Source organism: Macrobrachium rosenbergii, chromosome 31, assembly GCF_040412425.1.
Source record: "Macrobrachium rosenbergii isolate ZJJX-2024 chromosome 31, ASM4041242v1, whole genome shotgun sequence".
Taxonomy (NCBI): domain Eukaryota; kingdom Metazoa; phylum Arthropoda; class Malacostraca; order Decapoda; family Palaemonidae; genus Macrobrachium; species Macrobrachium rosenbergii.
The window spans coordinates 26,604,371-26,631,089 of NC_089771.1; the positions used below are offsets into that span (position 1 = coordinate 26,604,371).

At 35.3% G+C, this 26,719-nt stretch overlaps 2 protein-coding genes across 4 annotated transcripts; both read left to right on the forward strand.

Moving 5' to 3' along the window:
- The first annotated feature begins 244 nt into the window (after positions 1 to 244).
- Positions 245 to 6,448, forward strand: Atac1 (Ada2a-containing complex component 1). 3 transcript variants are annotated; one of them, XM_067132505.1, is made up of 10 exons: positions 245 to 357; positions 1,990 to 2,178; positions 2,430 to 2,546; positions 2,727 to 2,843; positions 3,134 to 3,246; positions 3,533 to 3,609; positions 3,950 to 4,065; positions 4,496 to 4,642; positions 5,100 to 5,228; positions 5,749 to 6,448. In XM_067132505.1, exons 2-10 carry the CDS (start codon positions 2,002 to 2,004, stop codon positions 5,938 to 5,940), a joined length of 1,185 nt encoding a protein of 394 aa, XP_066988606.1. In that variant the 5' UTR covers positions 245 to 357; positions 1,990 to 2,001; the 3' UTR covers positions 5,941 to 6,448. The 3 variants fall into 3 exon arrangements, with proteins under 3 accessions (XP_066988606.1, XP_066988605.1, XP_066988607.1); XM_067132504.1 differs by lacking the exon at positions 245 to 357 and adding an exon at positions 760 to 997; XM_067132506.1 differs by lacking the exons at positions 245 to 357; positions 1,990 to 2,178 and adding an exon at positions 760 to 997.
- Positions 6,449 to 8,533: 2,085 nt separating this feature from the next.
- On the forward strand, positions 8,534 to 14,170 carry Sirt4 (Sirtuin 4). Its single transcript, XM_067132507.1, has 6 exons — positions 8,534 to 8,902; positions 9,557 to 9,930; positions 10,905 to 11,109; positions 11,907 to 12,049; positions 12,890 to 13,071; positions 13,963 to 14,170. Exons 2-6 carry the CDS (start codon positions 9,673 to 9,675, stop codon positions 14,093 to 14,095), a joined length of 921 nt encoding a protein of 306 aa, XP_066988608.1. The 5' UTR covers positions 8,534 to 8,902; positions 9,557 to 9,672; the 3' UTR covers positions 14,096 to 14,170.
- The last annotated feature ends 12,549 nt before the right edge of the window (positions 14,171 to 26,719 follow it).

The following is a 26,719-nucleotide window of genomic DNA, read 5'->3' on the forward strand; positions in this document are numbered from 1 at the left end:
TTCTGGACATTGACCTTCGCCTCTTTGCAAGACCTTCTACAAAATAAAAGTTACTCTACAAGCTCTAAACACATTACATGTACCCTACGTGCTCTTAACCATACAAAAAGTAACATGACTTGGTAAGTGATGGTTTTTACCACAAAAATAAAAAGCACTTTTCCTATGCATACTAATCAGGTACTTTTATATACGGGTATTCATCGGCATGAAAAGGCCTTGGTTTAGACTATGTTATAGGGCAGACAATACCAAATATGCGAGAAATAATGTCACGGACTCACAGGCTAATCCACGCTGGATCCGCGTCCACCATGATGCATCTCTTCCATCTATTGCAATGAATTAAATTACCAAGTAAGTTGTAGCACATTTTCTTGGCTTTATAACAGTAAAAGCCCCATGACCATTACGAATGACCAACAGTGAACTACCTAGGCCTACCGGTGGCTTACTGGCATGTATAGACCTCGAGTAGTTTTAACTGATTGATTGATTATGAAATTTAGATCTTGAAGACCAAGCGCCGGATCGAGTAGTTTTAGGTTCCACTAACTCCATCCTGGCTAATAAACATTTTAAAATAAGCCTGACCTAAGCTACGAAAAATTAAATTAACATTTATTACTTACTCGGGCCACAAGTTAGGCTTAATTTAGTAAATAACGTCTGCAAATTCACTATACCAGCCATTTCTGACGAGTACTATTAGTAGTAATAGTAAATGAATGATTTTGTAACGGCTCCCTCGAACGGTCTCATTTTCTTTTACTTTTCCATATTCCTATTAACAAACTCGGTCTTATTTTCCATTTAAAAGTTAAATCATGACTATTAATTCACCTTTATCTTCTTGGCATGCATGTAGCATGAAATTAAATGTGTTCTTAATATTACTGAATGATGGACAATGAAGGAAAACTAACATATTCCTATTTAGATGCAGTGGGCCATCGATGTCAAACGTCAAAATTCGTAACAAACAGACGACAAACAGGTAGGCCTACGTAATGATAAACACCTCAGAGTCATGCTATGCATTAATTGTTTTACATCGAGAGTTAGATAGAAAACTTATGTTTTACTTACATAGCCTACAGTAGGCCTCTCATCTGGCCTACTGTCCCCTGTGGGACCCGATCATTTAGGCTAGGCTATACGCTACGCCATTGGCTATTCAGAGACAAATAAAGAATCATATGGCTTAGGCCTATCCCATATTGATTGTCAAATCCTCATTATCATATCTTTCGGAAAGTAAGGTTCAATTATCTAATGACAGACCTAATGTCTAAATAAGGGGAGGCTGATAGTCTATCATCTCATACTATAATTCCTAGCCAACTACATGAGCTATATTTTTCAGATTTTTTTTTTTATGTATATCTGATCATCATTTTGGTGCAAACCACGTGCTTCTGTTTCCATAGCCCCAATGTTGAACAATTATGAAAGGACCCCAGTGGGAAGCTGATTTTTAAGGTGGGAGGGGGGGAGGTGAATAAAAATAACAAATTAATTATGTCAACATAAGCCATAAAATATTAACTTTGAAAACATATGGCATGGGCAGTTACTGGGATGCATCCTATCCTAGCCTACCCTAACCTAACCTAACCAAGGGCATCAGGGTCCTTACGTGTCTGGGGCTGAATTTCTCTTAACCCACTTAGAGTGGTGTAAAACATACTGTACTAAAAAAAAAAGGATGTCTCCTAACCTTTACCTGCCCTATCCTAAGTGAGGGTGCTGGGTCCTTAACTGGCTGGAACCCTGTACTGGGTTAAATCTGTAATGAGATCCCACTTTCCTTTGTGTTGTGCATATAACAGAGCCATAAATAAAGCTTATGTTACCTACCCAATTTATTGGTATAGTACTTTGGACAAAAGTCATATAGCCTAAACATAACCAAAGAGAGCTTAAGAGAGCTTTATTGTTTGCAGCCACTGATAGTGTCATATGCTTAACCAGATTCTTATTCCCCAGGTTTTATTTATCATGTCAGAGCCAGTACCTGAAGAAACCGAGGTTAGCCCAGCTTTAGTCCATGATGCTGCAGAGGGATCGGAGTACTATTTTGAAAGTGACCCTTTGGCACTGAGAGAAAATCAAGATTATCAACTGCTTATTAATGCCCTAGTTAAATTACAAGCCCAAAGAGCCAAAGCAGTGAAGGTAATATAATTATTTGAAGCAGTCTAGATTATTAATTTTGATTAGTCTGCAACGTAGCACTTTACAGGAATTGATTTCCCATTCAGTCACAGGATTAAATGATGTTCTTTTGTGGTTCATAAAGTCATAGTTTATGAGTTACTCATGTAAATGTTAAAGGAAAATCAGATGCCACCAATTCCCATACATGTTTTGATGCATTGCATATAACTGTCATATTTCATTCTATCATTCCCCTTTTATCCTCTTAGGATGTGGAACGTCTTTTGGAAGCACGGGAGGAGGCAATGAAGGACCCTTTAAAATTTGTTACAGCTTTAGAGAATGGAGACAATCTCAATCTTCCAGGACCTCAAGAAATTATCCAAGTACTTCAGACCATTTCATTTAATGATGACTGTTTGCAGTTAATGATGCACTCTAATGTGTAATTCAGTGAAAATAAAATAAAGAGATCTGTTTATGGGATATATAGAATATTTATAATTTCTTGTTTACATTTAGTTCGGAGAAGTTTGGCCACTTTTGATTTTCTGTTATTTCTTCAGATACCTCATATCGACTGGGAAAAATACAATGTCCATTCCTTAACGCAAGGGATGAGGCCGAAAACACGCAAGAGAATCCACAAAGAAAGTCAGTCACCTCATCAAGAAGTTACACAGGTAAGGTATTTTAAGCTTTTAATTATTTATTAATGTTGTATCCTCTACCTTAGTTTAGCATATAGTTTTATTTTACATATTAAAATACTCAAGATGTCACATGATTAAAAGTAAATGTTGTGCTTCCACCTAAAAAAATGTGTGTGGTGAAAGTCAGACACAAAGAATGAATCAGAAGCACTCCTGTAGTAGGGAAATACCGGTAATCATTTTGTGGGCGCCCCGTGCCAGCACAAGGCTAACTTAATCTGATGGCTGGTACATGTAACATAACATCCCCATTTTCACAGGAAACAAAGGATGCTCCAGTTGTAGATGGAAAAATATTAGTTCGTGGGCGTGCTTATGATGAAAGTAAACCACAGACATTCAATCAGTCATGGAGTGATGATGAGCAGCGAAAGTTAGTATTCATATTTGAGGTTTTGTTTTTCAGTTTTTGTTTTACTGGTACAAATTCTCCATCTTCCATGGTCTCTTTTACATAGATGGGCAAAGAAAAATGAGGAAATTATGAGATAAAGTAATTTTTCAGTGTGATACAGAAATTTTTCAAATGTGTCAGAGCAAAATGTAAAAAGCTTGTTAGCCAAGGAGATAAAAGTTAAGATTAACGGCAAGCACATATGAATTAAAATTTCATGTAAATAAAAAAATAATGTTTAATATGGAATAATTTGTCTTTTTAGATTAGAGGAGCTGCTGATTAAATATCCAGATGAACCGATATTATACCAACGTTGGTCCAAGATTTCAAAGGAACTTGGTAAGTATTATATTTTAATGTTGAATAACTATTGTTAACTAAAACTGAATTGTCAGTTACAAGAAGTTTTTTTTACAGTACAGTTGGATTCTTTAAATGTTCAGTAAGTAAAAGCTATATATTGATGACCTTAGGATAACTATCAATCATAGCAATACACCTATAGAGTATCCTAAATAGTAATGATGAAAAAACATTTTTTATTTTTTCTGTAGTAATTATTATAACCTTACCTGCATTTATGTTTTCATTGCAGTAAGCTTTATCACAACTCTTTTTAAATGTCATACCTAGGTTTAAAAATATATCATGTCAGTATCCACAACCCATTTGTTACTAGGTACTAGGACGCCACTGCAGGTTCAGAGCAGAGTACAGAAATTTTTCATTGCACTCAAGATGCAAGGGTTACCTGTACCTGGTAGAAACCCAAGGAAAGCCGTTCTTAGAAGACCTGTAAGTGATGATATATTCATTCATTTTTTAATGATCTTGTACCTAATCCCTCAAACTATCAAACTGCTTCCAGGATGATGAAAAAGGGAAAAATATTGCCATGTTAGAAGACATCTTGTATTGTGATAATTAATTAAAGCAAATTTGGGTCTATTGTAATTCTAACTGGTCTATTTCTATGAAAGCTTTTAAAACTTTAAAAGCATTTGTTTGTTCATTATGAAACAATATTCTTAGTATTTAACTGATTTAATGTCAGTATTATTATTCACTGTAGTACAGTTGGTGAAACTAGCTAAGAAGACAATTACCTTGTACAGCAAGCTCTCACAGGAAAAGAAATGAGCATTAGTTACCTCTTAAAACAAAACTACCTTTTGGTTGTACAAATTTTCTTTTATAGCGCATCTAACATTTAATTTCCTTTCAGTATGGTACAAAAAGACGTGGAAGAATATCTTATTCACATGGTAGTGGGAAGGTATCATCATTTATGACAGCATTTGACATGTATGAGGAGAAGCCTGATGTGGGCACATCAGCAATGAACCAGCCGGAATCTGCCACAGAAGTATCTGTGAGTTTTATATTTTAATGCAATAATAAATTTTTGATGTTTAGTTTGGGCTATTCTGTATATAAAACATTTTCTGTAACCAATGAAATTGTTAGTTCTATTTAGGAGTATATTAACTATTGGACATTGTTTATAAGTTTGGCTTTTGCAGAAATCTACAGTAATCTATAATTTGACATTATAGTATTTACTATCAACAAATACAGTATATTTCATTGCATGAAAGGATCTGTTTCTCTCTGTTATATATGTGTACTTTGTATTGTACTTATCATTTTATTCAGATGCTTATAATTATGCACTTAAGGCATACATGGCCTTGTATTCATTTTGTTCTCTTCAGTTTATTTAAGCATATTATCCATATTGCTAGAGTTATAGGTTAAGTACAGCCATTCAGCATAAGAGTAAAATTGACATAATGTTCAAAATGTAACAATGACTTCTTTTCTTTTAGGATGAGGAAGATATAGCAGAAGAGTTAAGGAACAGTGAAGAATATCAAGAGCTTCTCAAACTAAAACAAGTTAAAGCCCTTAAGGAACAGGAGATGAACACAGGAATTATAACTCACATTGGTTTTTCTGTAAGTATACCTGTGTAATGATAAATCCATATGACTGAAAACATTTGTACTTAACTGGGTATAACTTAGTCTGTGTCTTAGTTTTTTAAAAGCTACTTTCTCTCCCAAGTGTCAAGTTTAGCTCCAGGCCCAATTCGTATCTTTATATTCTTCTTATATATTTTAACGGTCAGATATTTTTCATTCTAAATTTGAAATTGATAATGACACATAGCTGAGAGTGAACTAGAGACAAATTATAGTTGTGGCAACTTCATCCGTAAAGAAAATTTGTCATACTGTCAAGTCTGCTTAAAAACACTTGACCAGGGACAATTCAGTTTTCAGGAAGCAGTGATGCATACGTAAATTTTATGTAAACTCCTCTCTGTTTGTGAAATGCTATCACAATTGGTTTAACTTTTGTTTATAGAAAGTGAATGCTTCCTTACACCCTGGTACAGTAATTTATGTTACATACATACAGTATGAGGTCAGTATGCAGTAAACATGTCTGTAATTCTGTATCTTATTTTTTTAGTGCGACAGGTGTGGCACAGACCCTATTATTGGTACTCGATGGCACTGCTTGGAATGTCCAGCTTCAACAAGTCTAGATCTTTGTGAAAAATGTGTGAAAGGCAGTTTTTCTACAGAGACTCACCAAACTGCACATGTTTTACAGCCAGTTAAAGCTCTATGTATAAGAGACACTATGGCAGGGTCCATTTAAATTAAACTTTAGTGATTTGTACTGTTAAAATGTATGCAAAATAAAAGTTTCATGTGACGTAAATATACCGTCTAACAATCTTTTTCATTTCCAGCTTATCAAGGTTTTTTTTCTGAAATTTGTAGTGCACCATTTGATTACTTTATTAAAACTGGCATCTCATTAAAGTATGGTGTTGGTGCCAGAAATAAATAATTTGGATAATGAAGAAAAAATTCTTGATAGAAATTTTCCCAGAAGCATTCAGTTAGTCCACAAAGCTGGTCAACGATACCAGAAATACATAATTTGTAGTAGGAAGAAATATGCTTTCCAAGAAAATTTCCAGGAAACTTTCACCTAATGTTGTTCGCTGATGCCAGAAATGAATAATTTGGATTCTGAAGACAAAAATCTTGATAAAAGTTTTCCAAGAAACAGTCACTTAAACCATAAAGGTTTTCTGATGCTTCCATCAAATATATTGTAATATGAAACTGATATAAAATAAAATAATTCAAAACTAAAAGTGACTTTTTATATAAACACATCACTTTGCTATAACTCTAAATGTGTGCAATCACATTTTCTAGAGACCATCAAAAGTAGAAAAAGAGTTCCCACCTTGTATATACACCTGACCTCCCGAGTATACTCCAAGATAGTAAAATCATACCAAATGTCTGAACTACTCCCAAAAACAGCATGGTTGGGAGAAGGGGCTGTGAAAATTTTCACATAAAGAGATGGGTTTGTACACAATATTAGTATTAAAGAATTGTATTTATTTGATCTTGGCCTTGACTAGAATAGCATGAGTAGCTTTTTACATCAGTCCTACAATGTAAGGTACAATCTTAAGGACCAAAGTGACCATAGGCATTAAAAGCCTAGTGATCCAGAAGATTTTAGGACTAACAAAGGGTCATGAAAATGGACAGGGACCTTCTAGGGCTATGTTTTGTACCGTTCAAGACTCAATTTGACCTGAAAAGAAAGTAAACTCGCCTCATTTATACAGCATGGAAACAAATACCTTAGATTCCTCCACTAAAGATCATGATTAAAAGGTTATGAGGATGAAAAGGAAGACTGAGAGGAGCTCACAAAGAGAGAGAGAGAGAGAAAGAGATGCACAGAAAATTTGGCATCCAGCAATGATAGGACTAACAGAGAAGGGAGTCAAAGGACAGTGAGTTCTCTGAAATACTTTTACAATAGTAATAGGACGCACAACTAACATTAACGTTTGTAGCCATACAGACTTGAAAGGCAGTAAAGTGAATACCAATGACTGTTGACTTTACAATCCAGTGTCTGCGATTCAGTAGTGTCCTGATAAGCATTCAATATGGCTTTCCCAAGCCAATAAAATAATGGAGTTTTTAGATACTTCTGACTTATGCACTCTGGTGGCTAAAAACAACTGTATCCCTCCTTCTAAAGGTATAGTGTTCCGATGATAATTCTCACAGGCCTCAGAGAAGATCTTAATCCCTAGTTTTTCCGCAATGAGAGGATAACAGAAGAAGGAGCAAACCCGGTTTTGTCAATAAAACCAGATACTGGTGTCATTATAAAAATGAAAAGCACAGGTTATAATCCTAGTCAAGGCAGGTGCTCTTATCATATATAATTAATTACCTTTGGTTGAAAGTCGTTTATAAAGTTGTTATGGGAATCGGGAATAAATAAATAATTGTATATATATGTATATATATATATATATATATATATATATATATATATATATATATATATATATATATATATATATATATATATATATATATATATATATATATATATATATAGAGAGAGAGAGAGAGAGAGAGAGAGAGAGAGAGAGAGAGAGAGAGAGAGAGAGAGAGAGAGAGATGGCATCAATACTTCATAGGTGAATTGGGTGAATTGTGCCACATTAAAAGGTCCCGTACATGTGGTATACAGTTTTCATATCCACTTTTCATATTCTGTTTCACAGCACTGTTTTACATAACAGACAACTGCAATTTAAATAGCAATGATAAGCAGTAAATTAAAAAAAAAAATTTAACATAACTTACTGTATATGTGACATGTCTATTTAAAAGACTCGTGATTATGGAACCATCTACAGAACAATAAACCTGCCTAAGGCTTTTTAATGTCAGTATTAATCATTCACGAAAAATAATAACAGCATTTAGCCTTAACTAGCAGTTAGTATACAATGGAAAGCTCAGGGGAAGACCAAGTCAATTGCATTATGGAAGCAACATGCTCAACAGAAATTAAGACTGGCTGTCAGGGTGTCTTGATCAATTAAGCATAAAGTTCCATGAAAATGTGAAAAATGTATGAAGCTATAATTTGTCCTTAAGATAAATTACATACTCCTCGATTTGTGCCTCCTAACCAGTAATTCTGGTTGCTTGCTAATTTCTCGTTTTCATAAGTAAGATGGCGGAAACTTAGCTCACATTAACCCGTAAATGTTGTCTTTATTAAATCCATCTCTATGATTTACATGGACCCAAAGTCTGTTATGAACCAATAAACGCCTACCTTTCTTTACGTCCAATAGGATGGCACCTTTCAAAGCCTTTAGGCTCCTCTTCCAAAACAAAACTGCGTTCTTCTTCTTGATATTTATGTAACGACAGTGTTCTTCTTTTACGTAATCTCGAACCGAGTTTGACGGCATATCGATGACGACGTGAAAGTGCTGAAAGCTATTTGTTAAGAGTTACTAGCAATTGTTACCTACCGTAAATGTGCAGAAGCATTGCGTGAACAATATCATCCTGTAATTTACTTCAGCTTAAAAGCAGAGCAAAGACTTAGGGTATTTGAACCGGGATACATCGTAACCTAACCTAGGGAGCCCCTCAACATGACACTGTGTTTAGCAGAGTGTTTAGCAGAACGGCGAGTTTGAAACTATTCTGCAATATTACCTTAGAACGGGAGTGGAAGCTGTTTTTCGACAGTTAATATTGCGGTCAGTAAAAACTTGACAGAATTTTCACATGTACTCTAGTGCATATTATTTTGCCTAGTTGAAGGTGGTGTAAGGTTTAAAAAAATCATACAGTACATGGCAGCATATGGTTCAAAATGTGCATGTGCAATTGTTAAACTGGCTGCTGCCTCATTTCAAATGTAAATTAAATAAACCTCTTGAGTTCTCTTCCATTTAGGCTACTCCCTTGCCATTTTGCTGATTTATTTATGCTAGCGAGATGTTATGTGTTTATGGATGTAACATTTATATATTTCATAATTTAAGACATGAAAATTTATTCTAATGGGTAATCCCCCATTTCTCCTGGAGCACAATTTTTAAAGTAATTAGTATTTTTCCCAAGTACAGTACTGTATACAATATACAAATCAAAGCTTTTTATCGTAATCCCATCTCAACTGTCCCACTTAGTCCCTGATGCCAAAGAAAAAGTGCTGGCTTACGGTAAGTGGGTGGGCGATGTCCCCTACTAACCCACTTACTTCCATTTAACTACCTTATTAGCCTACCAAGTCTCTGGTTTCTATACCTATGAAAAATACAGAATACTCTAAAAATTTGATACATAAGTAATGCAGATGTATACAAATATCTCTGTCAATTAATATAAATAATGTTTTTGTTTTTCAGAGTAGCAGATATTGAGTTTATGAAGATACAATGGCTCTGTCTGGGTAGAACATAATTCAAGTGAGCTGCTAGCATTATTTATCTTCCTTGTAAATTACCAATACAATTCCTGAACAATGCAAAAAGTGACCACTAATTTGCTATCTGTCTATGAAAGACCAGTCCACAGACTACTATCACATTATGCTTTTGTACCAAAGTATGATCCTTGCAATACTTTGGAGGTGAATAAGTTGCAAGAATTTATTGATGATACAAAAAATCTATTTGTATTAACTGGTGCAGGTATATCAACTGAAAGTGGTATACCAGACTATCGTTCTGAAGGTGTTGGACTATATGCAACAAGCTCCAAAAGGCCTGTTCAGTTCAAGGTTAGTAATAATCAAGTTTATTATTAAAATACTTTGGAAATAGTATTGGTATCCTGAAGTGAAAATTCAAAAATTCAATTACTGTACAATGTAGACATTAAATGTTGGTTATTATGCTGTGTGTGGGGTACAACACTGAATGGTAGGAAAACCAAGACTTTATTGAGTAGCCATTCTGATAATATTCACCATTGCGTTATTTCCTATATTTAAGTAACTTTGTACTGGGTGACTCTAAGTATTACGTAGCACGGGGAGTACGTTGTCCGAGTTGCTTTTGACTCTAAGCTTTCTATTTTTACAGCAATTAAAAATAAGTTTATCATTTCTGTATTTTTAACAATGATGATTACTGTATTATTTAAATCATCATTAGAAGAGACAAACTGTATGGTAATCTTCCTTGAACTGCATCTCATTAGAGTTCGTTAGTTATCTCCTTTAGTGACTATACCTTTATGAATAAGTACTAACCTGCAACTTAGTTTTAATGGGCATTACCATTCAAGTTTAAGAGTTTCTGTAATACTGCTTTTAAAATGTAATGTACCATTATCTTCATTTCAGTGACATTTCTCAAATGCTGTATGCACTGGTTACTTTAAAATATTAGATGGTGAATATGACAGATTTACAGTGTTGGTTAGTCTTATCTGCATATCCCAAACCCTGTCCTAACCCTTGCCAAGTTATAGGCATCACATCAGTGGGACATTGATGTGTGAGTGATCCCCGCTTCTAAATATGTGTGCATAAAATTTGCTTGAGCATCCTACACATAATAAATGTTCATATTCAACCTAAGGTTACTGCCTAATGCAATGGTAAAGTTAGTTAATCCTAAGTTTTTGGGCCTTACGACTATATTTTTTATGACAAAAATATTTGAATGAGATTTTAAGATTTAGAAAGGGGTGTTAATTCCCACTAATAATAAAAATGTTATTGATGAAGGTAATGCTTAATTTTTTCAGGTATTTATGGGATCTGCATCTGCTCGGCAGAGTTACTGGGCTAGAAACTATGTTGGGTGGCCTCGATTTTCATCTTTCCATGCAAATATAGCACATACAACACTTGCTGAGTGGGAGAAAAGTGGGAAGATAAAATGTTTGGTAACACAAAATGTAGACAGATTGCATCACAAGGCTGGGAGCACCAAAGTTTATGAGTTGCATGGTAAGAAGTTAATGCTTCTTCTTTTTAGTAGGTCTTTTAATTACCTTTTAAATTAAATGCAGAACCACACACAAATAAGTTGTGCTATATGCAATATGCTTTTTGTAGTGAATTCTTTGTTTGTAAACTAATTCATATTTTACAAATCTTATCCTTAATGCTATATGCAATATGCTCTTTGTAGTGAATTCTTTTTTTGTAAACTAATTCATATTGTACAAATCTTATCCTTAATAATCACTTAACTGCAATAAATTTGTTTATATTATAAGTAATGGCTATTAGAAATCTTCAATACCTATGTGCATGCAGGGATCCATTTGACTGTGATTAAACACTCGGTACAGTTACTATCACTCAACTATTGCTTCTGTATTTCAAGAAATTGTTTGTCAATTTTACTTCTGTCCCTTTCATCTCTTGTATATTAATAAAGTATAAATTCAGCACAAAGAAATAGTGCAATAAAAGTTACCAAGGTGATACTGTACCCTGACTAGTTTCAGAGTTTGACCATACCTTCTTATATAAATCTCAATATATACGGTAGTATTTAATTGCCATTAATAAAACAGAAGATTATTGGTGAGCTTATTGGTGATGTTTGCATATACTGCAATGCTTCCATACTAAGTGCTCCTTTTCTAGGTGATGGAGGTGGTTGCACACCTTTTGATAGATTTTTTGATAATGTTTAGTTTTGAGATTTCTGGTCAAGTTTCACATGACTGATTATCTTTAAACATTTTGGACCATACAGCAGTAACATGACCCATTCTTTATTTCTTTGCAAACAGGGACAGCATTTAATGTTATTTGTATGTCCTGTTCCAAAATGATAACTCGCCACAGCTTCCAGAATCATATTAGAAAATTAAATCCTCATCTGTCCATTCATTCTGATGATATTCGACCCGACGGTGATGTTGAATTAGCAAAGGTAAGACTGACTGTTAATGTGTTATATTTTCTTTTGTTTTTCTAATTATAGTATTTCTAGAAGGGAATTTATAATTTTATTACTTTTATGCAGAGTAAATAGTTTTAGAGAGATTCAGATCTGTTCAGTTACTAAATGTTTACAATTTGACTGAGCTATTGTAAATGCAAGAGTCAGTGTGCTCAACTCAGCAATCACTAATACAGTATTGAGTTTGTGAAAACAAAAGCAGTTATTAGGTTCATTCTACATTTTAAAAAGGGCAACACTCCTCAGATTTTTAAGCATTGCATTTAATATGGTACCAAAAAATGTTCGTGAGACATAAATACATACTGTACTCCAAGTTTGGGGGCAGCACACACACAAACACACATAGCTCATAGGTTAAACTTGTATATTTGACCCTGACTGTATGCAGGGCACCATGAATTTCCTTGACCTTCTTTGGTGGGAAAAACTTAATCTTTTATGACAGAAAATTTGGTAGTGTAATTTCATCTACAATATAATTCAGAATTTGCTTTAAGTCAGCCTGAAAGCTACCCCTTAAAGCTAAATTTAATTTAAAATTTTAATGAAGAAGGGAACTGTTGTTACATAAGCAGTTACTTGACATTGCCAACAAGAAAGGCAAACTAGAAAAATTAATCTTCACTAAGCATTTTATAAATAATTTCTTGATTTGATTAGCCTGTGCTGCTTCAAAATAATGCAAATGGATTATAATCTGAAACTAAAAAGATATGTTTTGCAAGAAAAACTTTGCAGTGCAAATGAGTTTCTAGTTATTATGTTCACACAACTGCACTGTAGTTTAACTCATTCACTTTATTCCAGGAAGATGTTGAGAAGTTTACTGTACCATCCTGTGGCCAGTGTGGAGGGATTATGAAGCCGTACATTGTCTTTTTTGGTGATAACGTTCCCGCAGAACGTGTCAAAAATATTCGAGAGGAGTTGGCAACTTGTGATGGTCTCCTGGTACTAGGATCATCTCTCTATGTATATTCTGGTTATAGGTAATGTTTAAACATTTGCTTTTGACTTCCTGTTATATAAAGTATATTTTAAAAATAACTTACCCTTGATGTTTTGTTTGGGTTAGTACTATACAGTTATTTAAATCTCAAAGCACCCAGTTTCCTGTTAAATAATGGATGCTGATATTTATCTACGTTGATGGTACTACAAGCTCAAAGGAATCTTCACCTGTCTTTAAGACAATTCCATGAAAATAATGCCAAGTGTCTTCTAATTATAATTTATGATTGGAGAACTTTCCAGGGGAAAAGGTGCAAAAAATGTTAAAATTCGAACACTGTTAGTTTGGCTTTATGTAATAAAAAAAAATGAACAGCAAAATTTTGAGACACACTAGGTAAAGAGGAAGAGATTACACCAAATATTTGAGGATCCGACAAGTCATTTGGCAAGATAATAACACAAACAATTAGATAGGCATTATGAAAGCAGATGGTACTAGAAAGTCACATTGAGCTATTTCAAGAGTTAAGGCAGTGGTGGTTATAGCAAAAGAATTTGAGATAAATTGTTCTCATCATGGATCACCACTAAATCCTTTGCTGTTTATCATAGTACTGTAACAGTAACTGAGGAAGCTATAAAGGAGTGTAGAGAGGGAGGCATTCTGGATATGTTATAAGAATAAGTGAGGAAAATTTGACATTAACACATTAATGATAACTGTGATATCATTTCACTGAGTGTATGACGAAATTCTAGCTCTTTTAAGTAGTTATTTTATGCAGTGTGACGCAGTGTCATAGAAATAGCTACTTTGTAATAAAATTTTTTCTTTCCTGTTGATATTTGATGAAGCTAAGTTGAGAGTAGGTTAGAGCTTGAATAACAATTTTCAGAAATAGTAATGCATAATTTTTTCCCCACAGATTCATCCTACAGGCAGTCGAAGCTGGCATAAAATGCTGTGCTGTAAATATAGGCACCACTCGAGCAGACAAACATCTAGCTTTTCGGATAAGTGGTCGATGTGGTGAAATTCTGCCAAAAATAGTCGTTTAAGAAACTAATTTATACTTGAACAAATTCGTTATGTTCTTCGGTGATAAAATATTAATAAATGGGATGGTGCAATTATCAGCTGTGTTTTTATGATAGATAAAACTACATGACACCAATGTTCGAGATCCAAGTGGATGCATAGGTAAGGAGAAGGAAAATTATTGCAGGCAATCAATAGATACCATGCAGCATTTTCAGTGAAATTTGACCTCATGCATAGGCAACAGGGAATATAAAAAATATAAGAGACAGCATCGATTTGAAAGAAATTATATTTAAAAACCAATTGGAATCTAAGTGCAAATTTAAAGGTAGAAACTGTTAACATTATATTTTGAATACATGGGTAATACTGTTACTTATGACAATGCACCCCTTTGAATAAGGTTTTCTGCAAGAGATAAAAATGTAATTCAAGGCTAAGTGGATTATGAACGCTGAATTTAATGTTTGGAGTATATACTATTTCCATATTCAAGATTATTTTCTAAAATTCTTTACAAAATGCAAGTGAATTAACTGGAAGCCCCAAGGAACAGTTTGCCTAATTATATGCAACTTTTCTTTTTCTCCATTTTGTGGATCTTGCCATTAACTAAGCTTGCAACTGAATCATGAGCTATATAAGAAGTGCAATTACACTAAGTGCCTCAGCCACAAGAAATGATTCACAGACAACAAAGCATAATTAATATCTTTACCTGGCGAGAGAGAGAGAGAGAGAGAGAGAGAGAGAGAGAGAGAGAGAGAGAGAGAGAGAGAGAGAGAGAGAGACTCAATGTTTCTAGAGCCTGAGATAACAAGTCATATTTATAATTCAAATTTTTACAATTAGCCTAATATGTGTTTCCTATTTACCAAGTCTAATGCTTCTAGAGAGAGAGAGAGAGAGAGAGAGAGAGAGAGAGAGAGAGAGAGAGAGAGAGAGAGAGAGAGAGAGAGCTGGCTGTAATTTTATGGAGATGCCAGTTTACATAATTAGAGATATGCCTTTACGTGCTCTCTCTCTCTCTCTCTCTCTCTCTCTCTCTCTCTCTCTCTCTCTTGTAAGAAATGAAAAAACTTAAAGCAAAGAAAAACATTTCCAAACGTTCAAAAGACAAGAGGAAGTTTTGTACAAAGTAAAACACAAAGTTTGGTCGTATGTGTTCCAGCTAGAGAATCACTAACGGCTAAAATATTCCTCTTTCTCGCCTCTGTTAACAAAACCAATTAATTTTGGGAACTAAGAACCACAAGTAATTACACGAGAGACTTAAGAAGAAGGACTTTACGACCGCAGGCGATTTTTGCCTTTCCGCAGTAATGCCTTAGGGCTGAGTTTTATTTCTTTGGAATTTCAAGACTCCACCAACGAAACATCTTTCTATGTAAATTGGTTCATAAACATTCTAAGGAGATGTTTCCTAGGGGCAAAATAACCACAGGAAGGGTAATTAGCCCTTAAAAAGCCCATGCAATATTCGCGTTAAGAAAAAGTAGTGTTATTTGAGCCCTACCGTTGTCTTGTTTATAATGACTTATGTAATATATTACTTTATAAGCGAGTGTTCGGGTCACAACAAATATCAACAAGTCAGTTTACACATTTTTATACTTATTTGTCGCTCTATAACCGAACCAATATCATTTTTATTTAAATTAGAACAGAAAGACTAAAACCTGAAAAATGTAAGCAATTTCAAAAAATAATTATAAAGTCCATGACTTACTATAATTACTATAAATACCGCGCTTCCATAAATGACCGAGAAGTTATCGTACCTTAACTATTTAGTTGCCACATATGAATATATGAACATTTCCACTTTACAAGCCCAATAAATCTTCGTGATTGAATTATCCCACGGACGCTATTTTAATGAATTTCAGGGCAGTCACGGCTTAGTAATAAAAAAAATATATAAAAAAGGTACAAAATAAAAGAGTAGGCTTTCACATAAATCATCAAAAGCAGAATTACATGTACAAAGGTCGTTTGTTTTTTTTTTTCTGAAAGGCAATTTTTTTTTATAGCTGTCGTAATGAATACTCCCCAATTCATGGCCGTCAGAAGATAAATATATATGCATATAAATTCAAGAGAAAGTGCTGTGTGAAATTTCTCATAATAATAATAATAATAATAATAATAATAATAATAATAATAATAATAATAATAATAATAATAATAATATCTCGGATGACCTTTCAACAAACTTCAGTGAACAATGGCCGTCTGGATGCCGTTGAGTTAATATTCCGGTTTCTTAATCTCTCCAAACGGCCATTCTGTTTAATAATAATAATTACAACAGCAGCAACAACAACAACAACAACAACAACAACAACAATAATAATAATAATCACGAACTAGCTACATCGACAAATCAAAAAGTTACCGAATGTTTTGGAAGCATACGACGACACTGAACCCAAAAAGGACCTGACCTGACTTGAGGCTTAAGCAGAACTTGTACTGAAATATCATAAAGCGTTTGTTTCAGTTTTATTTCAGATGGAAATAAATAATTTGAGTGATCAAGAAAGAGGACAGGTAGTGGTTTCTGATCTGAAATGGATAAGATCGATGGTAAATAATATTAACACTTTAATGAAGAGATATACAATAACTGTGATGGTACACCACAAATCTACTATAAATACATGAAGCTGGTCAGTTTGTTTTTTTAAGTACTATTATATCATGCGATGCAAAAATGAATGTACTGGAATCCTTGCAAGCTATCGAAGGGAAACACATTATCGCTGATGTTATATGAAATATTGATTGATAGGCTCAAGAGATTGACATGACCGTCCATTATTTTACTTACTGAAGTGAAAAGAAATAATTGTAGATAAAGAGACAATTGGAAGAGAAGAACAATAGTCTGACAGTCCTGAAGAACATGAAGAATAGTAGTCTGATAGTCCTGAAGAACAGAAGAGCAACCACAACTATAGAATGTCGCTAAATTCCTCTCTTTGAACGTCGACAGGGAACCTAGACAGTTCTCCAGTGTCTCAAACTCAAGAACCAACATCTTCCATACATTCTCTAACGCCATCTTCTTTGACATCTGGACGGAAACCCAAAAGCGCTGGGTCTCTAAACAGGATCACTAACCTCTCAGAAACTTTGTACTGAGAATTTTCCTTCCAATTTCTCTTAATCATTTCATTGCTGATCGGCAGCTGGGGCTCTCATCAGCACAACGACCAGCAGCAGAAGACAGCTGGTCACTGGATTAAGGTGAGGTGTTCCCTAAAGGTCTATGTACGTGATTAATTAACAAAGCAGGGCCGGAAGTAAGACAGGGCTGGTAGGGGCTTCGGAGGCAGAATTTTCAGGGCACCTGCGCCTAAGAGGGCGGAAGGAATTTAAGACGGTTGTTGTCTAAATGTACAATTACGTAATTGTTTATGAACATTATCCTCTAAACTTACTCAGATGTTAACAGAGAGGTAGTGTAATTAAACACAAACTATGTATATATATATATACAGTATACATATATGTATATTATATATATGCATGTATGTACGTATACAGGCATACATACGTATACATATATATATATATATATATATATATATATATATATATATATATATATATATATATATATATATATATATATATATATATATATTATATATATATTATTCATATCAGTGTATTCTAACAAGGTATGAATCTGGAAAGAAAAAGGGACAATGATCTCTGCCAAATAACCGCTGAAATCGTGGAGAGAGAGAGAGAGAGAGAGAGAGAGAGAGAACGCTTTAAAGTACCACCTCCGATCAGTCACACAACTCCATCCAACCCTGTCATCAATTTTCCCCTCTTAATTCTCTTTCAATTTCCTCTCGTCGTTCTTTTCCTGTTCTTGCTCTCCCCTTTTATTCGCGTCCCTTTTCATCCCTCGCGAACTTGTCAAGTTTTTAACAAATTTCCCCCCTTCTCTTCTCTTTCTCTTCCCTCATCCGCTATTTGTTCTGTTTATCCACTTCTCTCCGCCTCCATGTCGATCTCTGGGTTGCCGAAGATCAAAAGGCAATTTCAAGCTAAAACCTACAACGTTTACATTTCTTCTTCTTCAGAATCAAGTTAAATACTTGAAAGCGTTTTTGTAGGTGTTTATCTACAGATGGGACATCTCAATGGGACATCTCAATGAAACGTGAGCTTATTTTTGGTCATCACTTGTTATTGTTGTCTGAGATTATTTACTAATAAAAGCAGTTCCACTTATAAGATCGAAGATACTTTATTTTTCTGTAAATGAAAACGATTGGGAAGGCAATTTGTCTGTCCGTCCGCACTTTTTCTGTCCGCCCTCAGATCTTAAAAACTACTGAGGCTAGAGGGCTGCAAATTGGTGTGTTACTCATCAACCCTCCAATCATCAAACATACCATTGCAGTTTCCTAGTTCCCAGTAGTTTTGATGATTTAAGGTTGTTAACCATGATTTGCGTCTGCATCGCAGGTGCTAATAACATAGGCCAACAACGATCGTGTCAAACTTTCATGCGCTACACTAGAGTCTTTGCCGTGACTGAGAGTTTCATACAGCATTGAGCATACGTACAGGAGTCTGGATGCGCCAAAGAGACTGGCATGTTTCACTTGTTTGTTATATGAATTAATGTGATGGAATCCCATCAAATTTCATTTGCAAGTATAAAATAAATTTCTATTAATAGATTGTCATCGTTATTACACACCCAGCAACTCCTAAAAAGCATTGAATTCATATTTAAAGTATAGCTAAATTAAATAAATAAAATTGTTATTTATTTGAGCAAGTTTTGGCAAAGTGGCAGTAAAAGCATGAACAGGAAGCAGGCATTACATTCATTCTCATAATGTTCCAGAGATCGCATCGTTGTTTCATTCATCTCAAATCCTGCTATGAAAAGGAGAAGAGGCATGCCATATATATAGCTATACCATCCTTAGTTCAATCCCTTCTGTGCCCCTATGGTTTTCAGATATCCTGGGCACGGTCAATCTTGACCCTTGACCTTCCCATTCCTGAACGCACTGCACTTTCGCCATGTCTGATGAAGTGCCAAAAAACTTGCTTTCCCTCAGAAAAATTAACTGTCATATGTTTTTATTAAGCAAAAAAAAAAAATCTTACCAGAAACATTTTCAGAATACATCAATTTGCATTAATAACAACAGATTTACTGATTTGCCTACACACATACACACAAAATATATACATTATATATATATATATATATATATATATATATATATATATATATATATATATATAATATATATATATATATATATATATATATATATATATATATATATATATATAAAGTGCATATGTGTGTGGGTGTACGAAATTTAGTATTTCCTGTACTTTTTATATGTCAAGCGACGTGTAGTGAAGGCAAACTTTCAAATTGTCGAGATGAATTCCAACGATTTCAAATGTATAAAATGAAAATTAATATAAAACATTAAGCTGCAGCATTTAACAGATAATAAGCCAAGTAACATAAAATTAATACTAATTTACCAATTAATTTATTTTTTTGCAAAATTTCTTTTTTTCTTTGGTAACTCGCTATGTTCACACCATACAAGCGCTGGCTCTATGTTGGACCATGATAAGTGTGTGTGTATGAGAGAGAGAGAGAGAGAGAGAGAGAGAGAGAGAGAGAGAGAGAGAGAGAGAGAGAGAAATCATTACTTTCTCGAAAACCGTTTTCTTTGTTGGAATCTTTGCCCCCGCGCCTAATGTTATCTGCTCATTTCAGCCTGGTCCATTTACCCCCGGGGTTTGTTCAAGACACTACCCCATATATAAAGACCACCCGGGACTCACCCCCTCTCCTAAGACCACCTCCTCACCCCAATCCCCTCCCCAGCCCCTTCCTGAAGTCATTTCAAATCGTGAATGGAGCAGGAATTCCAAAAGAGGATCCAACGCAGTAAGAAGATTACATCTAATGAAGTAATTTCCAACTCTTCTTCAGGGTTTAATGGGGCCTCCTGTTGTACAAATAATCCTTTAGCCTTCTTCTTCTGGCCTTTCATAACGGTCTACTTCTTCTTCTTCTTCTTCTTCTTCTTCTTCTTCTTCTTCTTCTTCTTCTTCTTCTTCTTCTTCTTCTTCTTCTTGAAATTTAGGTGTAGGAAGAGTGGTCTTCGGTTTACGCTCTTCATATTCTTTCTTTATTTCGTGGTGTCTCTATTTCCCGGTTAATTTTCATTCTTGCATGTATTTCATCTTTTCTTGTCCGTTAATCTTTTAAATTTAATTTTAATATTGCCTTTACCCCCTCGCTCCCCACACACACACACACGTTTAATATATTATATATATACAGTGACAAGCGTCTCCAAAAAGCGCGAAGAATTTGAGGAGTTAAGAGGCATTGTGGCTATTACAACTACAATATATATATATAGTATATACATATATATATATATATATATATATATATATATATATATATATATATATATATTTATATATACTTTTACCACCAATTCGTCTTTATATTATTCTTTATTTTTCTCAGCACATTGCACGCTTCCTTGCATTTTTAATTATTAAGCATTATCCAGCAAATACAAAAGAGGACTGTTTCAGTTCAAGCAAATACACCAGAATTTGCCTTGTACACATATTCAATGTCCTGGACCTAAAAACAATTATTCTGGGAGTTCTGGTAAGAATTAACTTCATCCTCATAGTTTCCACCATGCACTAATTTTACTTAGCCTTTGGAATGGAATATTGAGTTTAGGCCAAAGGCCAAGCGCTGGGACCTATGAGGTCATTCAGCGCTGGAAGGGAAATTGCGAGTAGAAAGGTTTGCAAGGTGTAACAGGAGGAAAACCTCGCAATTGCACTATGAAACAATTGTTAGGATAGGGTGGACAGCAAGACGGAAGAAACATAATATGAATGGAGGTACAGTAAAAGGAATGAAAGGGGTTGCAGCTAGGGGCCGAAGGGCCGCTGCGAAGAACCTTTGGGAATGCCTACAATGCACTCCATGAGGTGCACTGACGGCACTACCCCTGTACGGTGTTACTTAACTTCTGGTTAAGAGATTCAGCAACTACAGGTTTATACTCAAAAGATGGGATAGATACCAAAAGAGTAGCATCATTTGTATAGGTAACAAGCTGATTTCTAACAAACTAAATATCGATCACTTGAAAATAAAAGCTATGGATCTAGAACACTACCCTGGGGAACGACATAGATCAAATTCCTTTTAAAAATCAATTATAGTTACGGTATTAAGAAATGCTACGCCAAATCCGGTCCATCTAAGTATTAGAAGAAAAATCTCATGATGATTGATAGTCCAAAAATGAGTTGTCTGTGTATGTATATATATATATATATATATATATATATATATATATATATATATATATATATATATAGAGCTCTCTATACCATATATATACATACATATATATATATATATATATATATATATATATATATATATATATATATATATATATATATCTTTATATATCATCACAACTGTTTTCTGGGACAACCAGTCTTTACAGATTGGCTCACAAGGCCTGCCTCTCTCTCTCTACTCTCTCTCTCTCTCACCTGGAGGAGGAGGAGGGGTGGGTAGGAGGAAAAGGAGGTCTTCTAATTTGGCGTTATCGCTCGATTTCTTAATTAACGAGTGTCATTCAGGAAGACGGCCAAGATTGAATTCGATTAGCGGGGGCAATGGATGGCCTCATTAACGTCAAGCTCACTCTCACCTTTCGCGACTCTTGAATCGACGATACAGCTGTTCGGGGAGTTCTTACATGTGCCCCTGCAGGTGCCTATACACGTGCGTATACACGTGAGCTAATTGGCTGACAGGCGCGCAAAACACACCTACCGTTCAGGGCCTCAAATGAACACTTCTTTGCGTAATGGAGACTCGAACGGACATGCGCAACGATGGCTAATTTCGATAATGAATCAGTTTGAGAACATGAATCTAAACATCTCTCCTCTGTATCAAGTTTAACTTCGATTATGAGTAAATTTACAAAATTTAATCTCTCGTCATTAACAAGTTTCCATAGCAGAAACTGATTCAACTGAATAAAATGGAGTTTTTGCGGTTAGATTCCTGCAACAAAATTTCAGAAAGCCAATTCTTTATATTATTATTATTAGATGAAATCTATCCACATGGAATAAGCACACCAAAGGGGCCACTGACTTGAAATTCAAGCTTCCAAAGAATGTTGGTTTCAACCTCCCACCGCAGTCCCGACACTGCAGCAGTAACTGATCGTGATACAGAGCCAGTGATTTCTCATCGCCCTAGGGGAGGCGCGAACCCGCGACATCTGAGTGGCCTGCCACGACACTAACCACTATACCAGCGGATCAGCTAAACCTACAAAAATCACGAAGAGGGGAAAAAAGTAAGCTACGTAATTGTTGCTAACAATCCCTGAGTAAATATATCGCTTGGATAACGAGGCATTTCCAATGACAACCACATAAATGCACCATGAAAAAGGAAGTTTGAACTTAACGTTACACAATTTATGGTCATGCGCTGTACCAGCTGCAAGGGCCTGCAATTGTTCCAACGCGTTGCAGTTATACTAGCTTTGCAATCATTTCACTCAACTCCGTAGGGAGGTAGTGCTGTCAGTGCACCTCATGGGGTACAATGTAGGCATTACTTAAGGGTCTTTACTGGCATCCTTCGGCCTAGCTGCAACTACTTTCATTCCTTTACTGTACCTCCATTCCTTATTCACTCTTGTCTTCCTCCGCCACCCTCTTAACAATTGATTCATAGTGCAACTGTGGGGTTTTTCACTCCTGGTTACACCTTTCAAACTTTACTGTCAATTTCCGTTTCAGCGCTGAATGGCCTTAGTTGCCCCAGTGCTTGGCATGTATGCCTAAAATCTATAAATCAATCAATCACTTCACTCAAGTCGGCTTTTGGGCCGACTTTAAATCTCCAATGCTAATATATTATTTAGGCGTCAACCACATGTTTGCAGGAAACCTATGTCCCTTATTCTCTACCATAGCAATGAAATATGAACTTTTTCTAGCGTTGAATTTTTAAAGATCGTGGACAGCAGTCAATCATCAGAGCTGAACCTTTTCCTGACAGATCTAGGCTCTGCACTAGGACAAAACCACTAGTTTCCTAGAGAACATTAAAAGGGACACTGGAAAACCTATAATAATTTTTACGTGTTTAACTGTTATATTTATTTTTACAGCGTGTGAATCGAAAAGCTTTAACCATATTCATACTTGACGTTTTATTTTGTAAATCCTATTTCAAAGAAAATATTGGAATCCAAAACGCTACTCACATACTTACAAGGTATCTAGTCCGTGCTTTGTTGATTTCCAGTCCAACAGACTACAACGAGAGAGAGAGAGAGAGAGAGAGAGAGAGAGAGAGAGAGAGAGAGAGAGAGAGAGAGAGAGAGAGAGAGAAAATCATACGCATCTTGGCAAAAAACTACCGGTTGTCAATGCAACCCTTACACTCGATAAGATGAATTGATGCAAGAAAAGAAAAATAAATAAATAAATAAGTTAATTAATTAATCATTTCAATAACGTGCCGAATATGAAAGGCAAGAGCCTAATTTAATTACACAGCACTACACACAACAAACATAAAAAGCTGCAATTTATTCACGAATGGGAATCAGCCGATACGCAGAGCGCTCTCAGGAATGAGATTAGCAAGCCTCGTGGGCAAATACCAAACGCATTGACAAATGAGACTGTCGTCGCCTCTACGGAACCAAAAATATCATCATATCTCATCATACATCATCATCTATCATCATCGCGCCGAAATTCAGAAGCGGCTTCAAATGACTCCCGCTCCGACAGAATCATTTGTCGTCGACAGCCACCGCCATTATCATCATCATCATCATCATCATCATCATCATCATCATCATCCAGACGGGAGAAAAGAAGCGAATAATGATGATTACGCTCCAGAGAGGAGAGAATGGAAATAAGCAACGGCCAACTTTGTGTTCATTATTTGTGTGATATGCGTGCGAGCAGAGGGCGGCCGGTGGGCGGAGAGGGTACCGCTTGAAGTAGACTAGCTGGGGATGAGGTGGTTGTGGGAATTGGGCTATGACCACCTGGGCTTTTAGACTGATTATGGTCATCGAAACTGAACATCTTCAAAAGGATATTGGCAAAAGACGGTTCCACAACCTTTGCATGAACCGAGGTCACAAAGCAGTATATATATATATATATATATATATATATATATATATATATATATATATATATATATATATATATATATATTCAGAGTACAGTTGAATCCCCAACAGTGTAGTTCATTTTCCTTGTAAAATCTGCAGGAGGTTACAGTGATAATACTGTATATTTCTCACACCATATGTTGATTCACACACACATTATATTATATTTATATATATATATATAATATATATATATATATATATATTTATCATTACAGAATTGTTCTATACACATTAACACACATATATTAACATAACTTTTCTGAATAAATATTATATAGATACGATCCATTTAAATAGATCCTGTTATATATATATATAAATATATACACATATATTAATATCATAAATTGTTCCTTTGCATTAATACAATTATTTATACTGTTTCTATGAATAAATATCTCTGCTAGATACGATCCAGTTTAAATAGGATATCCTGTTAATATATATATATATATATATGTATATATATATATACACACACAATACACATATAAACGCTATTAGTATCATTATTACTGAGGAGGAATGGCCTACTGGTGCTATGACAAAAACATACTTAGAAATAATTCCCTTGATTCATCATAACTATGAATTATCATATTATATTTGACAGTTTATAGTTCATCTTACCAACACAGTTAAAAACAAAGCTTTCATTTGTCTTATACTGTCGTGCTCACCCTACTTCTCTCTCTCTCTCTCTCTCTCTCTCTCTCTCTCTCTCTTACACACCCTTCCGAAATCTGGGCAACTGCAGATAGAAAGGAATTTCGGCCAAATGCCATCTTTCGAATCTCCTAAACCCTCCCGTAAAATGTGGCTGGGTAAGGTCCCGATGGTGTTACCAGAGTGCAAGCAGATCCTTTAGAGAGAGAGAGAGAGAGAGAGAGAGAGAGAGAGAGAGAGAGAGAGAGAGAGAGAGAGAGGTACGGATCCTGGTTCTCTCTCTCTCTGCTTTATATCTTTCTTTGTCGAAAGCTTGCGGTTTTCCGTGTTAATTGTTGTACATTTGCCTTCAGGATAAAGTAAAGAAAATGGTTAAAAATTTGGCTTCAGGATAAAGCAAAGAAAATTGTTTTGGATTTAGCTTCATAATAATGTAAAGAAAATTAAATTTTAGGAATTGGATTCCTAAAGAAAACATAACAGTTATCAGTCCGTCTCATAAATTTAACTGCGGAATGACATTTATCTTTGAACAATAGTATTTATCAAAACTAAGCTTTATCGAAAGAAAACTCCAGTACGGACACGACTCAGAATCATCCAAAGGCCCTTACGCTCTGAGATAAAAAAAAAAGTAAAAATGCGCCAGTTTCTTCGGCGCAATCGAGTTTTCTGTACAGCATATAATACTGTATGACACTCTCAGCCACGGCCCATGAAACTCTAAGTTGCGGCCCATGAAAGTTTCAGCCACGGTCCGGTGATGGCCTATGTTGTTGACACATAAGCGATCATGGTAACTGATCTTAAATAAATAAAAACTAGCAGAGGCTGAGGCCTGCGGTTGGTATGTTTGATGATTGGGTGAGTGGATGATCAACATACCCGATTTGCGGCCTCTAACCTCAGTAATTTAAGATTTGAGGAGCGGACAGGAAAAAGTGCGGATGGACAGACAAAGCCATCCACCAATAGTTTTCTTTTGCGGGAACTCTAAAAAAGCAAATAAAGCCTATGAGTGTAAAGTACAAAAAGTGAATCTGCGCCAAGAGAAGCCTCGTTAGAATGGTGGAAGATCTGACAGAAATTTCCTCGTCTTTTTAGGAGGCCTAGATGAATGGAGAGTAGAGCGAGCGGGAGTCATATTTCCCCATTCCTCAGTTCCAGCGCGAGTTTCGAGTAACCCCCGACGCTTGTGTAAAATTCAACATTTTTCATGTTACTAACGTGAATTTACAGCCTGAATTCGTGACTGATAAGCCCTGTGTGGCCTTGAGAGAGAGAATGGGTGGGGGAGTGGGAAGATTTTGGGGAGGGGGTTAGGGTGAAAATTTCATAACTGGAAAATATTATGGGATAGAGAAGGAGAGGTTTAGTTCCTCGTAAAATATCAGATTGCTGGTAGCATCAAGCTCAGTGCTGATTTAAGTAATTCGTTTGCGATATATAAAGCTTTTATCTTTCCTTGTTTTACCAAACGACCTCGAGAACTAGAGCAAAGAAAGTCTTGTTTTGCAGAGAGTTGGCGGTTTGTCAGCACGGGCTCTTGCTCCCAAAGTAGCTTATATAGGTACACTCACACAGACAGTCATTCGTTCTCTCGTTCTCTCATGTATTTCCTAAGACTCAATGGCATGCAATGCAGTTCTGTCAATGCTTTTAAAGGAAAATGTAAGA

Bases quoted from the DNA above. Each gene is read 5' to 3' on its own strand.
- Sirt4 (XM_067132507.1), top strand. From the start codon at position 9,673: ATGCAAAAAGTGACCACTAATTTGCTATCTGTCTATGAAAGACCAGTC. The intron at 9,931-10,904 runs GTTAGTAATAAT...TAATTTTTTCAG, and splicing joins AAAGGCCTGTTCAGTTCAAG to GTATTTATGGGATCTGCATC. The intron at 13,072-13,962 runs GTAATGTTTAAA...TTTTCCCCACAG, and splicing joins TATGTATATTCTGGTTATAG to ATTCATCCTACAGGCAGTCG.
- Atac1 (XM_067132505.1), top strand. From the start codon at position 2,002: ATGTCAGAGCCAGTACCTGAAGAAACCGAGGTTAGCCCAGCTTTAGTC. The intron at 2,547-2,726 runs GTACTTCAGACC...TTATTTCTTCAG, and splicing joins GACCTCAAGAAATTATCCAA to ATACCTCATATCGACTGGGA. The intron at 3,610-3,949 runs GTAAGTATTATA...ATTTGTTACTAG, and splicing joins CAAGATTTCAAAGGAACTTG to GTACTAGGACGCCACTGCAG.